Below are 14,867 nucleotides of genomic sequence, written 5' to 3'. Positions count from 1 at the left end.
GTGAAGTGAACTGCAGACGGCAACTAATTGCTTGTGGTTGTACGATTGAGATGCAACATACTTATTGTTCTTTGCTTAGAAGATAAATTGAAAATACGTTTGCTGCCATACACTGTTAATGAGCTTCCAGACGCCGCCCACGCTGCTAATAGTATGTAGCTAATATGCTGTGTTTCTTATCAATTACAAAATAAACACAGCGAAAATGACAGCGGTGAGAAAGCAGCAGTTAAGAAAGCATCGGATCATGGTGATGTGGACATGTTTACACATGTTTATTGATTCACTGGCATCATTTCAGCAGAGGAGGTCATTATGACACTGTTATGATAGTTTGATTGTATATTTGAGACTATATAGACCTGGCTGTGTGAGACTGTAGTTTAAATGAATCCCTTTTCTCAGCTTGACACATTGATATTACAGTACAGAAAGATTCTTTAGGTATTATCCTAAGCTATAGTGAATAAGTTTAGCCGTGGCTTTCACTATACAGCACTAAGTACCTTATGCTTTTATAAAACGGTTTCCGCACAATACAAATATTAAAGCAAAATATTAAAATGTATCAATGCAACTTTCATGAAGTTAAATCAATAAAAGCATTCCTTCCGCTGGAAAAAATAGTCCTTGACCTTGAGCAGATATAAAAGTTACATTCTTTCGCCAACAGATGGCGGCAAAGACTGTCTTTATGAGTGAGTCAGTCAGTAGAGAAGACTTTTATTTTGAAAGAAAGGACTGAAACTTTGAAGCAAGACGCAACTGACAAATTGCAGCGGATGAATGTATAATTACCTGAAGAAAAATGCTCTATGCAGGTAGTACACTCTCACAATACTTTACTGAAGCTTCAATGTACAATATCAATGAGAATATGTTGACGTTGCTAAGAGTGGTTGCTAGGAATACGTAGAACCGCTCATAGCCGTGTTTATCCATAGATATATACACTAGAGGTCGCCTTGGGGTTCTAAGCATGCGCCATCTTGGAGGGGTCTAGTTATAGGAAGTAGCTAACGCTGCTATCTCCGCCTGTACTTCGAATTTGTGGATTTTCGGACTTTTGTGTTGTGTATGGATGTTCACGCAAACAAAATCTGAACGAGGAAGAATATAAAAAAAAATAGTAATTATAATTGTTTATTTTTTCTGGACTGAATGATAAATCTCTGAATGTCTGACCATTGGAACGAACCAAAAAACAAAAACAAAAAAAAACTAGAAAATCGCATTCATGATGATTTATAGTGATTTTATTTCTGTTAGACCTTTGCCTACATCGACGCTGATGCATTAAAGAGTAACTAAACCCTAAGCCAACTTTTTTTAGTTAATGATGGATCTTTATTAATACCAGTCATTGATTCCAGTAACTTTTTTGACATTTGTGTATAAAGTGTTTTATTTCTGCAAAATATGGTGTAAAAACGTCTTAGTGCTGCCCTCTTCCGGTTGAACGGTGGCTATTGCAGTTGAATTTTCCTATTGGATGTTAGCGGTTATTCGTGACGTACGCGGGTTTCAGGTCACCACGCTCTTGGTGGTACGAGCTACGCCATTGGCAGTATAAAAACCAGCTTGTTTCGTCAAAACCACTGTAGCCATTGAGGAGTTGGAATTGCGAGTGTTTTAGCATCTATTTCGTCCCCTCTATCTCCGCTGGGGTCTGCCCACTTTTTCAACATTTTTCAAATATTGCCAGTGGGTGGAGTCAGGCTCTGACCAGGGGTTTAGTTACCCTTTAAAGAGGAGGGGCTCCCCTGGTGGCTCTATTGACTCATTCCTTCCAATGAACTGCCATAGCAAAGGTGACATCTAGTGTATTTATAGTGGTTTATCTTGAATAAAACACAGCTGTTGACCAATCAGAATCAAGGTTTTTATCATGACACGTTTCATTGGAAGAAATGCTCTCGGGAGCACGTGTAATCGTCACATCCTTTTGTTTTTCCGTCAAAAAAACGCAGCCAGTCCTTCACATAAAAATTAGACTACAGGCTTTATAGATGAATTAGGAAGTCGGGGAAAGTTTTTTTTTTTTTTAAAAGCTGTTCACACATCAGCAGTAAAAAGGTGATAAAATACGAAAATTCTCTCAAATTGCCCCTTTAAGTGGACATAGTGAAGTTTAAATCATGGCGTTAAAAGTGCCAGTTCCATAATGGCATCATATTCCAGGATGTGACAGTTTTTATGGGAAAACAACAGCAAACATCCGTAGTTATAGTCTATCGTTGTTTGTTATGTATTCATTGCTTGGTTTATGCGCCTCTGAAATGTTTAAATGACAGGAATATTTGATTATTTGACCAATGATCTTTGAAAATACCAACATTTTAAAAGAAGTTTTAAGAAAATCTGTAAATGAACTTGATCTCCTTGTTAGGTGTAAGCTGACTGGCAATCAGGTCAAATGGTGCCGATTGATTGGGCGCAAGTATGTTTATTGATCATAACAAGCCACAATATTTCTTTGTATCTCTATGCATTCAAACGCACAACTGTCCGTCACAGTTTAACATTTCCATATTACCCTGGGTTATCTTGAGGCACTCTCTCCCCTTAAGGCCGTGCCAGCTTAGTGCCAGTCCTGCATCACACACTCTCAAACGCACACAAAGAAGTCTTGTTTAGCTTGTTTTAATTCCCTTAAATTAGGGAGCCGTGCCAAGTCCTGCGCTAGCAGCCATCCCACCACGAGCAGACTTATAATTGTCCCTCATCTGACACGCAGGGTCTCCGTCACAGCTTTGTGTGTCTCTAAAGAGCGCTGCTGCTCCCAGGACTGCATGTGCTCTCTTATTCACTTTCACACATTACATGCATGCATGACTGCACCGTTTAGATGCGGCCGGACGAGGATAATCAGATAATCAGCACGAAATATTTCAATGAACTATTTTGAACTGAGGAATGCCACTTAATTAAAAAAAATAAATAAGAAAGAATTGCCATGCTGCTTTCAAGCTAAAGGAAACTGTAGGACGCCCGCTTGTGCTTTACATTTTTCATTTACCACGGTTACTGGCAAAAAAAAAATTACCATATAGTTAATTACTGCTTTCTCATCATAGAAAATGAATGTGGGATCTCCTTCAGACAGTGAAATCATTCTTTGACGTTTTGTGAAATGTAATTATGCATATTTTGGAGGAGTTTTCTCGTGGTATTTTGTTGAGTGTAATAAAAACGGTGGGATTTATATATTTTTAAGGAACCGAAATCATTTTAAAGTAAGCGTTGTCTTTGTTATGTTAATTTAATCATACGTTTTAAATAATTAAAACATTTTAAATTTGTTTGGTCTTCATTATTGTGATCGATTTTAAATAATAGAAATAATTTTTTCAGCAACTTAGTCTTAAAATAATTAAAATAATTTTAAATGCAATCTGACTTTATTTGTTTAAAAGATCTGTTTTTATGTCTTATAAGTAAATTTATCAACAGCAAAAAAGTTGATTTACTTTACACATTTAAAAAGATTATTCATTGACAAGACTGTCTGCATATATATAAATATTAGGGCTGTCAAACGAGTTATCATGATTAATCTCATATAAAAGTTTGTGTTTACTAGGGTTGGGTATCGTTTGAATTTGAACGATTCTGATTCCGATTCCTTGTTTCGATTCCGGTTCCTAACGATTCTCGATTCCGATTCTTTTTAGAGGCAGGGTCAAAAAAGTTTAGCTAACCTTGCTAACCAACGGTCTTTCGGAAGGAAATAATCCTTTCTGAAGGAAATACTCCTTTTATCACAAATTTTGCATTTTGCCGAGATTTCGTTATTTTTAGAAAAGTGAAGCCACACTTTGGACCGCCGACGTAAGGTAGGCTACTCATGTTCGACTCGCGTGGTTATGCCAACACTTCCGGTAGATGCTTCTTCGTTGGTGTTGTTCCGCTCGGCGGACTGTGAATATCGAAACTAGGAATCGAATTTTTAACTTTTGAACGATTCCGGGAAAAACGAAAAGTTAGTCTCGGTTCCAATCGATACTCGATTCTCGATACCCAACCCTAGTGTTTACATAATATATGTGGGTGCACTGTGTATAATTACTTTATATATATAAATACACACACATGCTTGTATATATTTAAGAAATATTTTCATGTATATACTGTATATAGATTCATATATAATTTATATGATATGTAAATATAAATATTTTATATATAAAAAATATTTTTTCTTAAATATACATGCATGTGTGTGTGTGTTTATATTTATACAAAATAATTATACACAGTGCACCCACATATATTATGTAAACACAAACTTTTAGTTTGAAAGCGATATATAAGCGATATGTGTATATATATATAATTAAAAAAATTTTTTTTTAATATAATTTCCTGTTTATTACATAATTCAAGTTTTCAGTGCAGCTTAAACTGCACAAAAAATCATTATAGGATCACAATTTATCCTCCAGCCAAACAAAAATACACATCGCTGTACTATAGGCCTCATAAGAGCCTGCGTCAGACAGCAAGAATTAACACGCACAACATGTGTATCCCATTGTGCCAATGACATTCCACTAAAGTCAATTGAAATGAAAAATAAGGCAGGTAACCGTAGGAAGCGTGCAGATCGACCACCCGCCGCTCCTGTAAACGCTGTCTTTGAAGTGAATGTGTGTTTGCATGTACACAGAAACACTCTGGTGACACCCAGAGTCCAGTGTTGGTTAGCTGTGTGTGAGTAAGTCTGATGGCTGGCGCTGGCTCCGGATGGCTACAGCTGCCCGGATTGAGCTTCCTGCCGTTTTCTATGTCAAAGTCCTCTCTCCCTCTCGCTAACACATACTCACACAAACACAGGCATGCATGCTGGCCGCATCCTGAACGCACGCTCCTTCTGATTGGTGCTCGCCGGGCGCTTTTTCTTTTTTCTTTATTAATTTTTTCCGCCATCCCAGGAAGAGGATTTCTTCTGGCAGGAGGCCGCGGGAATGGCGCTGGACAGGCAGGCTGACCCAGGGTTCAGGTGGCAGCTGTGTTATGACTTCTCTGCCAGGTCGTGGCTGATGGTATGACCACCCTCTCTTTCTTTTTGCTCTCTTTCACTCGCTTTGCACAATGTTTCCCACTTTTTCTCCCACTTCCTGAAACTCATTTTACACCAGATTTCAATCAAATATCAGTTTTCTATCTATCTATCTATCTATCTATCTATCTATCTATCTATCTATCTATCTATCTATCTATCTATCTATCTATCTATCTATCTATCTATCTATCTATGATCAGATTGTTGCTGGTCTACAGTACAAGCTGCTGGAAATTGAGTTTGCTGTCTGTTGAATTGCTATGCACTTTCTGATTTATTGTGATTTAGTGAAGTATTTTATTTCACTTTTTATACTATTCATTGTAAAATCTAGCAAAAACATACATTTTCTGCATGTTTGAATCCTTTCACAACATTATATGGCCTTCCTGAGGACTGGACTCTTTCAGCGACTACAGGTCAATCATTTAGTATTAATTAATAATTAAAATGATTACTATTATTTATTTCATGTTAAACCAGATTAATTACTGTTTTAATTCATTTTAGTCGTCAAATAAGGCACACATTTCCCCTGTGTAATTTGTAACAAGTCAACATTTTAATATAATAATTAAATTGGGAGTATTAAATCCAATATCCCAATTAATGATTTAGTTAAGGAGCTTTTGTATCAAACCATTGCATTATTGTTGGGTCTCCCAAGTCTGGATCTGAGAATATTGACATTTTTGTGCTACTTTCCCCTTTTCAATTAAGCCTAATTAATCATGGAAAGCGATGTAAAGCACAACCCCTAAACACAGAGGGTCCTCAGATGAGGGATTTCAGAGACTTCTGTATACAGAGCCTTATCGGGGGATCTGACACAGTTTAAACCTCATGGGCCTTTCATAGAGACTGCCTGCTGTGCTACTGGCTATGTAGGGCAGCGAGAACCAGGCGCCCTGTGTGTGTGTTTGTGTACTGGAGTTGAAACTGGAGTTGCAAAATCATGGGAGAAAGGTACTACAAGTTGGGCTTTCTAGAGTTTGAGCAACTTTGGTTTTGGTTTTTCCAATTAGAACGAGCAACATGACATCATGACTTTTGCGTAAACATACACGCCACTTTCGAGTCAGGTGGCGTGTTATCTCCACGCATTTTGTGCTATCCGCGTGTATCCACGTGTATGCGCGTATGTCTACGCCATTAACGTCCGCGTCATTCCGTGTGTCTGTACACGCTGTCAAATGTCCAGTCATAAATGCCATTAACCCCAGTGACGGTTAGGTTTAGGGATGGGGTTGAGGTAAGTCATATATTTATATAACGTTAAGGCAACGGCGTTCATAAACACGTTGAAAAGCGATTATGTGTCTTGATAGCACGCCAAAAATGGAAATACGAATTGGCGTGTCATACACACGCTACTTCATGAGATCAGTCTGGAACGAGGCACTCAAGTTAAAACAAGTTCAAAAAGTCATCTCAACACTTGTCCATTTCACAGCTTGCATCTTGCGTTTTTCTGTGTGAATGGGCCCTAAAAAGGTGCCAACCATTGAAGAACCTTTAATAAAGGGTTAGTGATCTGAACAAACCCCTAACCCTAACTATTGAACCCATTGCAGGGAGTATTCCTTAAATCAAAAGGAGATGTTTACTGTTATGTTCCTTTAGGAGGCAATGACAAAATCCCATAGATTTACATTGAAAAGTGGACTCATGTTGGTTGACCACCAAAATGTTCGTTAAAATTGCAAGTATTTCCCCCCAATCCTTTAGCGATCTCTTTCTCTCTCAGGCTATAGCACATCCCTGTCATCTGTTCAATTAATCCTGCTCTCTTGTCCTAGTCCAACTTCCTCTCTTTTTCCTTCTCGCCTCGCCTCTCTTCTTCATCCATCCAAGTGTTTGTCAATCCCTGGCTACAGATGTCCACACCTCTTCCTCTCGCCCGGTCCATATCTCTGTCTCTCTGTGCACAGATGCCCGCTTTGGCCTGCAACAGCTGTCCCGCCATGTGCTGCTACCAAGTGTTGATGCGCTGTTAGGAAAGGGGAGGGAGGGGGCCACTCATGAATATTCATGTTAATTTGGAGCCATTCTACCAAACAGAGCCTGGCACTGCCAAGGAAGCCCCTCCCCTCGATGAGATGGTGGAAGAGAGGAACCGTAAGACTAGGCCAGACTCTGTGGCCTGATTCCACGAATTAAGGCTCGTGAAAGACAGCCGACAGAGAAGACGATCCCAGAGAGTATCGTCCTTGTCATTATCACACTGCCTGAGATGTATGGAAAAAACAACATTCATAAGGAGCATTAACCCATTATTTGGATGTTTTGAAGTTCACCAGTAGGGTTGGGTATCATTTGAATTTGAACGATTCTGATTCCGATTCCTTGTTTCGATTCCGGTTCCGAACGATTCTCGATTTCGATTCTTTTAAGAGGCAGGGTCAAAAAAGTTTAGCTAACCTTGCTAACCAACGGCCTTTCTGAAGGAAATACTCCTTCTGTCACAAATACTCCTTTTGTCACAAATTTTGCATTTTGCCGAGATTTCGATATTTTTAGAAAAGTGAAGCCACACTTTGGACCACCAACGTAAGCTACTCATGTTCGACTCGCGCGGTTATGCCAACACTTCCGGTAGACGCTTCTTCGTTGATGTTGTTCAGCGGTTTCTTATTCCGCTCGGCGGACTGTGAATATCAAAACTAGGAATCGAAATTTTAACTTTTGAACGATTCCGGGAAAAACGAAAAGTTAGTCCCGGTTCCAAACGATACTCGATTCTCGATACCCAAGCCTATTCACCAGTGAGCAAACAAAATGAACCAATATTCAGTTTAGATAAATGCTAAAAAAAAAAGGTACCATGCTTTTTTTATATTGACATTGGTTTCCACCCACGGAAAATCAAATATTCCCAATGAGATCTGACCAAAATTGGCCCATCTTCTGAAACTTTAGGAGTTTGCATTCACAAGCGAGCGAACAAAATGAACCGATATTTGGTTGAGAGGTTCACGTTTAAAAGTAAGGTTCTTCAAATGGTTATTCAGCACACTGGAATTGGCTTTATGGTTCTTTGTAGATTAAACCTATTTTTTGATGATGCATTCGCATTGACATGTAAGATCTTGATAGTTTCTCCTAAACTGTGATGAGACTAAATTGTCTTTGTGGAGATCAAACACGTTTTCCGAATTTAAAGGTCCTTTATATTGACGTTTGTGTTTATCCACAGAAAATCAAACATTCAGAATGAGATCTGACAACAATTGGCCAATCAAAGATTTGGAGTGGAGTGAAGAAAATGAACCGATAATCAGTTTAGATGTTCAGTGAGTCATTGAAGCGCATTCAATTATTCTTTTGAGCACGTCGGAATTGTCTTTATGGTTCTTTGGAGATTAAACGTGTTTTTGATGACGCATTTATTGGTTTTTCATATTGGGATATTGGTTACCAAACCCCCTTATCACATCTTAATTATTTCTCCCAAACAATGATGTAACTCAATGGAGAGCAAACACCAAAAAGTTACCATATGCTTCTCTTGGGAAAAAGACCCAGTGATTTCAGTAGAAATCTCAATAATTTCTCAACTGTGCTCAAACTCGCCTTAAAGGAGTAGTTCACTTTAAAAAAAAAAAAAAACTTTTGCTGATAATTTACTCACCCCCATGTCATCCAAGATGTCCATGTAATTCTTTCTTCAGTCGAAAAGAATAAGGTTTTTGATGAAAACATTCCTGGATTTTTCTCCATATAAAGGACTTCATTGGGCACCAAACGGTTCAAGGTCCAAATGAGAGTTTCAGTGGAGCTTCAAAGAGCTTTAAACGACACCAGACGATGAATAAGGATCTTATCTAGGGAAAAGATCAGCCATTTCAAAAAAATAAATATCAAAGTTTAAGTTTTATAAGCTCAAATGCTCACCTTACTCTGTTCTGTGATGCGCGTTTGTGACTCTCCTGTTCGAACTTGTTCATTAAAAACAACAAAGAGTCATTTTGTTGAATCAACGAACGAAATGAACGAATTTTGTTCAATTCGAAAAAGATTTGTTCATTTTGATTGAACAGGAGAGTCACGAACGTGCATCACAGAACAGAGCAAGGCGAACATTTGAGCTTATAAAACTTAAACTTTTGTATTTATTTTTTAAATGACCGATCGTTTATCTTGATAAGACCCTTATTCATCGTCTTCTGTCGTTTAAAGCTCTTTGAAGCAGCACTGAAACTGTCATTTGGACCTTGAACCGTTTGGTTCCCATTGAAGTCCATTATATGGAGGAAAATCCTGGAATGTTTTCATCAAAAACCTTAATTTCTTTTAAACTGAAGAAAGAAAGACATGGACATCTTGGATGACATGGGGGTGAGGAAACTACTCCTTTAATATGAACTTGAGGACTTTTCATCAAAGAGCACACGATCTTTTATTTATGCCGATTTACTCATTTTCCGTCCATTTTGAGAAACTAAGTTGATACATGAAACATAACTGAAATCTCGGTGTTCTGAACGATGAAAGTGTGACCGGTGAGCAATCAAAGTGAGTTCTTGGAAGAGGCGTCGTTCATTTATAGGAAGTCAGTCTGTGTGGAAAGCGAACTGAAGTCCTAAAGCATGGAGACAGGAAGATTAAAAAGGCTGGAGCAGGTTTTTAGCACAGAGGACCTAAGCCGGGAAGGGAAGACAGATGAGGATTGAGGGAGAATGGAGGGAAGGAGCAGAACGGTAGAGGTATATGGTGATAACAGATGAGAGCGGCTCGAGCTGGAGGAGGGGGTCAGTCTCTGGTGTGTGTGTCCTCTGCTCTCTTTCATGAAGAGCCAGAGAAGCAGATTATAGCAGGCCTCCTCTTTCACTCCCTCCAGGGGAGGACAACCCCTCTCCCCCAGCATCCACTGGCTTTAATGCTCGGCATCCCCCTGGACCAGCCTGGATCCAGACCAGACACACACACACACACACGAGCTGGACATCCCAGCCAAGCCATCTGATGGATTTGATCTTGACTTTTTTTTGACCCTGCTGCACTAATATGCATATTGAGGCCAATGCACGGCATTTCTTGTTGTTTTCGATTAGCTCATAAGAAGTCAGATATGTGCAAGTTTACTAAACAGCATACGTCGAGTTGGGCTCTCTCTCCCTCTTGCCGGTGTGTGATAAGCGGAGCGCTCGCAGGCGTTTCCTCCTGAGACTCGCTCTCCTGCAGCAATGCTGTGCACCGACCTGATAAGGTGTGAGAGCTGAGATCTGCTCCAATCCCGATGGAGCCTCGCCACGGGTGACCAATCACTGCGCAGCTCTCCGTTGTTGATCTCAGCGCTGAGCATGCATGGTCAGGTCAGGCCGAGGGGCTCGAGTCTTTTTTATATCACACTCTAAAAAATGCTGGGTTGTTTTAACCCAACTTTGGGTCAAATATGGACTAACCCAGCCGTTGGGTTAAATTTTTACATTACATTTTTAACCCAACATTTCGGGTTTGTCCATATTTGACCCAAAATTGGGTTAAAACAACCCAGCATTTTTTAGAGTGCAGCCACACATGTGCTGATATGGTAGATTATGACTTTACAAACACGTGTTACGTCGCTTTCTTTAGATGATAAACTTGGAAAATCCTAAATATTGCTTTAACTTCAATAGTCAGATGGTTTGGTCTTATCTTCATTCCACTTTTTCAAAGTCTTCCCAAGCCTTTGCCAGATTAACCGTGCGGTCTTCAGGGGACTGAAACATACACCTTTAAGATGAGAGGCACTTTGAACATTTAAATTAGGGACAGGTCCCAGGGAATATTGTTTTCCCGGAGCTCACAAAGGTTTGAAGGTAAAACGTTTCGGATATTTCGTCTCTGCTGCCGTCAGTCGGTTGGGGCGCTGGAACATTCGCTTTTCTGTCATGTTTGATTTGATCATTGCCTGTTATCACTGTAAAAAAAATATTGTTGGTTTAACTTAAAAAAAATGACTTAACTTAAAACTTTAAGTTCATTGAAATTAAAAAATTGAGTTAATACAACAAAGGAGATTGATTTAATGATCAGAAACTCAAAATATTATGTTCTCTGAACCACAGAAATTATCTAAGTTGATTTGACGGAAGAAAAACACTTTTTTTTACAGTATGTCATTCATTTCTCTCTTGCAGTGTCCTATAAAATACTTATTTTAATAAATTTCAAAACGAAATTAATTATGGACCCTTTTCATAGACTTCGTTTCCATTATTAACATAAAATCTAGTCAAGTTTTTACTGGATTTTATGATTTTTCAAATTTATTGTACATTTTTAACACTATACTTTGTGTTATATTACCTTGGCATTCAATTTCAGAGAACTAGCTGCATGAGTTTTGTTTTATGGGAGTACGAGGCAAATTTGACATCTTTCCTCTCAAGGCAATCAATCTCTCCATGTATTTTTTCTCTCTTTTGGAAAGAAATGCTATCGTGGCGTTTTTATTCAAATGGGAATGCACAAATTATATTTGTTTTAGCTTCTACTCAACACTCAATAATTTACACAACTATGACAAAGCCTGGGAATTTGATAAAGGTTATTCATTTGAGTATTAAAGTATTTTCATGTAGCTTATTAATTGCTTTTATGTGATCAAGCTCACAAGTAACACAACCCTTAAAAACATAGATTTTCCCACACTTCCTATGCTGAGAATGTGCCCTTCTAAGTAAAGGTATTGTGAGTCATATTACATATACGACAAATAGATGCAACATTAAACTGCTTTTATAATGTATCATTTATTTTTACACAGTCCAAAATTATTATTACAATATTGCATTGTCCCTTTTACATGATGATGATGATGAATTGATTTTGACATTTTTAGAAGAAAAAGCATGTTTCTTATGATGGTTGCTAGGGTGTTCTAATTGGTTGCTAGGGTGTTTTGAGTGATTCGGCACTAGTTCTCTGATATTCCTATCTCTAATAATGGCTCAAATCAGTGAAAGTCTGTGACGGCCATACCCACATTTATTGTCTATCAAGTGAAAATAATAATAGTGATGCTCGCCATGCAAGTGTTCATCATGCACTGTATCGTGGGCAGTGTAATGCAAGTAATATACAGTAAATGTTTGGACGGGAGGTTTAATGGTTAATCCAAACATATTGAAGGCTGGAATGGTTCTTTTGCTTTTGCCTGATGTGTGATTATAGCTGTGCACTACCTCAGCCTTTGGCCCGGTTCACTCGCCAAGGTCAGCATTCCTGGCCCGGCCGTTGCTTAGCTGAATCTGAGCTTGCTCTCAGTAGCCCTGCTAAATTAAAGACAGGCAGTCAGAAATTAAAGCCAAGCCAAGGAACCGGCAGTAGAGCCTAAATTCAATCTGGACGATGCTAAATAAATGACCTCCCGCTTGAGGTGAAAGGAAAAATGAAACGTCGTTTTCTATATGAGCGACTTTGTGACTCTTTGGTTAATCATTACATGCACATAATGTCTTAAAATAAGCCAGTGTACTTCTGAGATTTGCTTGTGCACTTATACTTTTTTTGGGATGCATTCAGTCTCATGATGTCATCACTTTGTTAAGCACCACAGTTTCTTATATAAAATGTGTTGAAGTTTGGCCTGTTTTGGTGCAGTTTACTTTACATCACCCTGTGGCTGTTTTTTTCCCTCTCAAATGTCCTTTAAGATAATCATACACTCTAAAAATTGCTGGGTTGTTTCAACCCAAATTTGGGTCAATTATGGACAATGCAATTAAAAAATAGTGAAAGTTGAAGTTGGGTTAAAATTTTAAATTAAATTTTTAGCCCAACATTTGGGATTGTCCATATTTTACCCAAATTTGGGTTAAAACAACTCAGCATTGTTTATATATTTGAAAAGTGATAAATTAGTGATTGATTTACTAAAATGCATCACTACAAATGCAAGGGAAAAGAATTGGCAAAGGTCACATCATATGGATCTACTATTGGATTTCAGCTATTTTTCCCAAATTAAGCAATCATTTCAATAAAATGTTTACATTTGAATGTAAATGTATTTGTATCTTTTTATTTATTTCTATACTTTAGTTAGTGATCATCTGGCTGTTGCAGCTCGGGTAAAGGAAACGCCTTTTCTTTCTTTCCTCTCTTTTTCTTTGATTGAACATTTGCAGTGGCTGTAAAAATCAAGTATTCGATGCTTATAGAGACAAATATAATAGTGTAATTTATAATAGTATCAGTTTATATTCATAATACTTGTTTAGTGAGATATTTTTGTTCGTTTTTCCGAAGTCAGTATTAAACGCACGTGCACAAATCATCAGTGTGTTCTTTCTTCCGTCCAACATTTACTTCTGATCCTTTCGGTCAAAAATGTTATTTAGTGTTAATAATAATTATTGTTTTTAATCACGTGTATTAGCGTTCAGATTTATTTTAAAAGATAGATCCAAGACAAATTTCTCATTCTCTGTTCTGATGTGAATCATTTCAATTGCGGTCAGTCTAAAATTAGATTTTTTTTCTTCAAAATGATGTAATAGCAAGTTGTTTAAGTCTAATATTTTAATTCTACACAATCCAGAACTTACTCTAGGCTATTTTTCTCCTGTAGCCTAGTCTACGATGTCACACGGACCAAACGTTCTTCGTTAATTAATGAAATCATGAGCATAATAAAAACACGGGCATATATTTACACTAAGTGTAATTTCGTTTAAATTGAATTATAACACATTTGTGGTTTTGTTTTTGTTTTTTTACTGTTTGTCTGAGATGTGGTTTCGGACAGACTAAATCACCGAGCTGATATTTGTATGTCATAGGCTTAAAGAATATACTAATACAATAAATTAAAAGAGCAATAATTGCTCATAATAGCTACACAAGGTAATTAGTTAGACTGTTAAATATGAAATTATACTTATTAATGTGATTTAAACTGATTTATATTTTAACACTATTTGGAATTCACAAATATATAATTAAGGTGCTATATAGGTCATATTGGTATTATTATATCTATATTTCAGAACACTGTGAACTGTAAATAGCCTACTGTCATCATTTTATTCAAATGATGTTTTAAATCTACGGCTCAAATATCTCATGACGCTCATTTGTGTTTTTGACGGTGGTTTCATTTTTAACGCCCTAACGAATATTAGCTACTCACGAATAATTATTTAGGTGTTAATTAATTTTCTATTGGCTTAATGAAAAATGTGCTATGGCATGTTTTCAGAAATGTTTAAAAACAGGTGAGAGGGTTTAGAAAGAAAGAAAACTACACTCTAAAAAACACTGGGTCAAATGGACAAACTCAGCCGTTGGGTTACATCTTTAAATTACATTTTAACCCAACATTTGGGGTTGTTCATATTTGACCCAAAATTGGGTTGAAACCACGCAGCATTTTTTTCAGTGTCATTTTAAATTTCGTAGCTTAAATATGCAAAAAAAAAAAAAAAAAAAAAGGCTAAAGTTGTTTGTTAGATATTTTGCTCTTATGCTTTATAGAGCCTGTTAGATTCCAAATAAGGAACACGAGATTTTTTTCTGCTCCCCTGATTTATTATTTATTAACGTGAATTATTGAGGAAGATTTCCGTTTATTAATTCCTTTTTGTTTTGTTTCGTCTTTATCTATATTGTATTGTTTATTTTGTTTATATCACAATCATAGATACCGGCTTATTTTGAGTTACAAAAAAAAAAACTTACATACATTTGTTTCATTAGCCTATATGAAAATTACAATTAGCCTAGCAAAACATAAATAGCTAATCTTAGTGAGTCTATAAAATAATTAATGCTAAAAATACTTTAAAAAATGGATTTTGCTAAGATAATAATA

The 14,867-nt window shown here is 37.2% G+C and overlaps 1 protein-coding gene across 5 annotated transcripts in view; it reads left to right on the top strand.

The window, feature by feature from the left end:
- The first annotated feature begins 767 nt into the window (after window positions 1-767).
- Window positions 768-14,867, top strand: part of nfixb (nuclear factor I/Xb) — a 189,341-nt gene continuing 175,241 nt past the window's right edge. For 2 of the 5 annotated variants that reach the window (XM_089128248.1, XM_089128247.1), the window contains exons 1-3: window positions 768-821; window positions 2,390-2,440; window positions 4,935-5,045. In XM_089128248.1, coding sequence (XP_088984374.1) covers window positions 2,417-2,440; window positions 4,935-5,045 — 135 coding nt within the window. In that variant the 5' untranslated portion in view covers window positions 768-821; window positions 2,390-2,416. Of the gene's footprint in view, window positions 822-2,389; window positions 2,441-4,934; window positions 5,046-14,867 lie in introns of those variants that run through there. The other 3 variants (XM_089128258.1, XM_089128257.1, XM_089128252.1) reach the window with 2 other exon arrangements.

The sequence above is a fragment of the Pimephales promelas genome, chromosome 3 (assembly GCF_988280905.1).
Source record: "Pimephales promelas chromosome 3, fPimPro1.hap1.1, whole genome shotgun sequence".
Lineage (NCBI taxonomy): Eukaryota > Metazoa > Chordata > Actinopteri > Cypriniformes > Leuciscidae > Pimephales > Pimephales promelas.
This window is presented reverse-complemented; position numbering and strand designations above follow the sequence as displayed.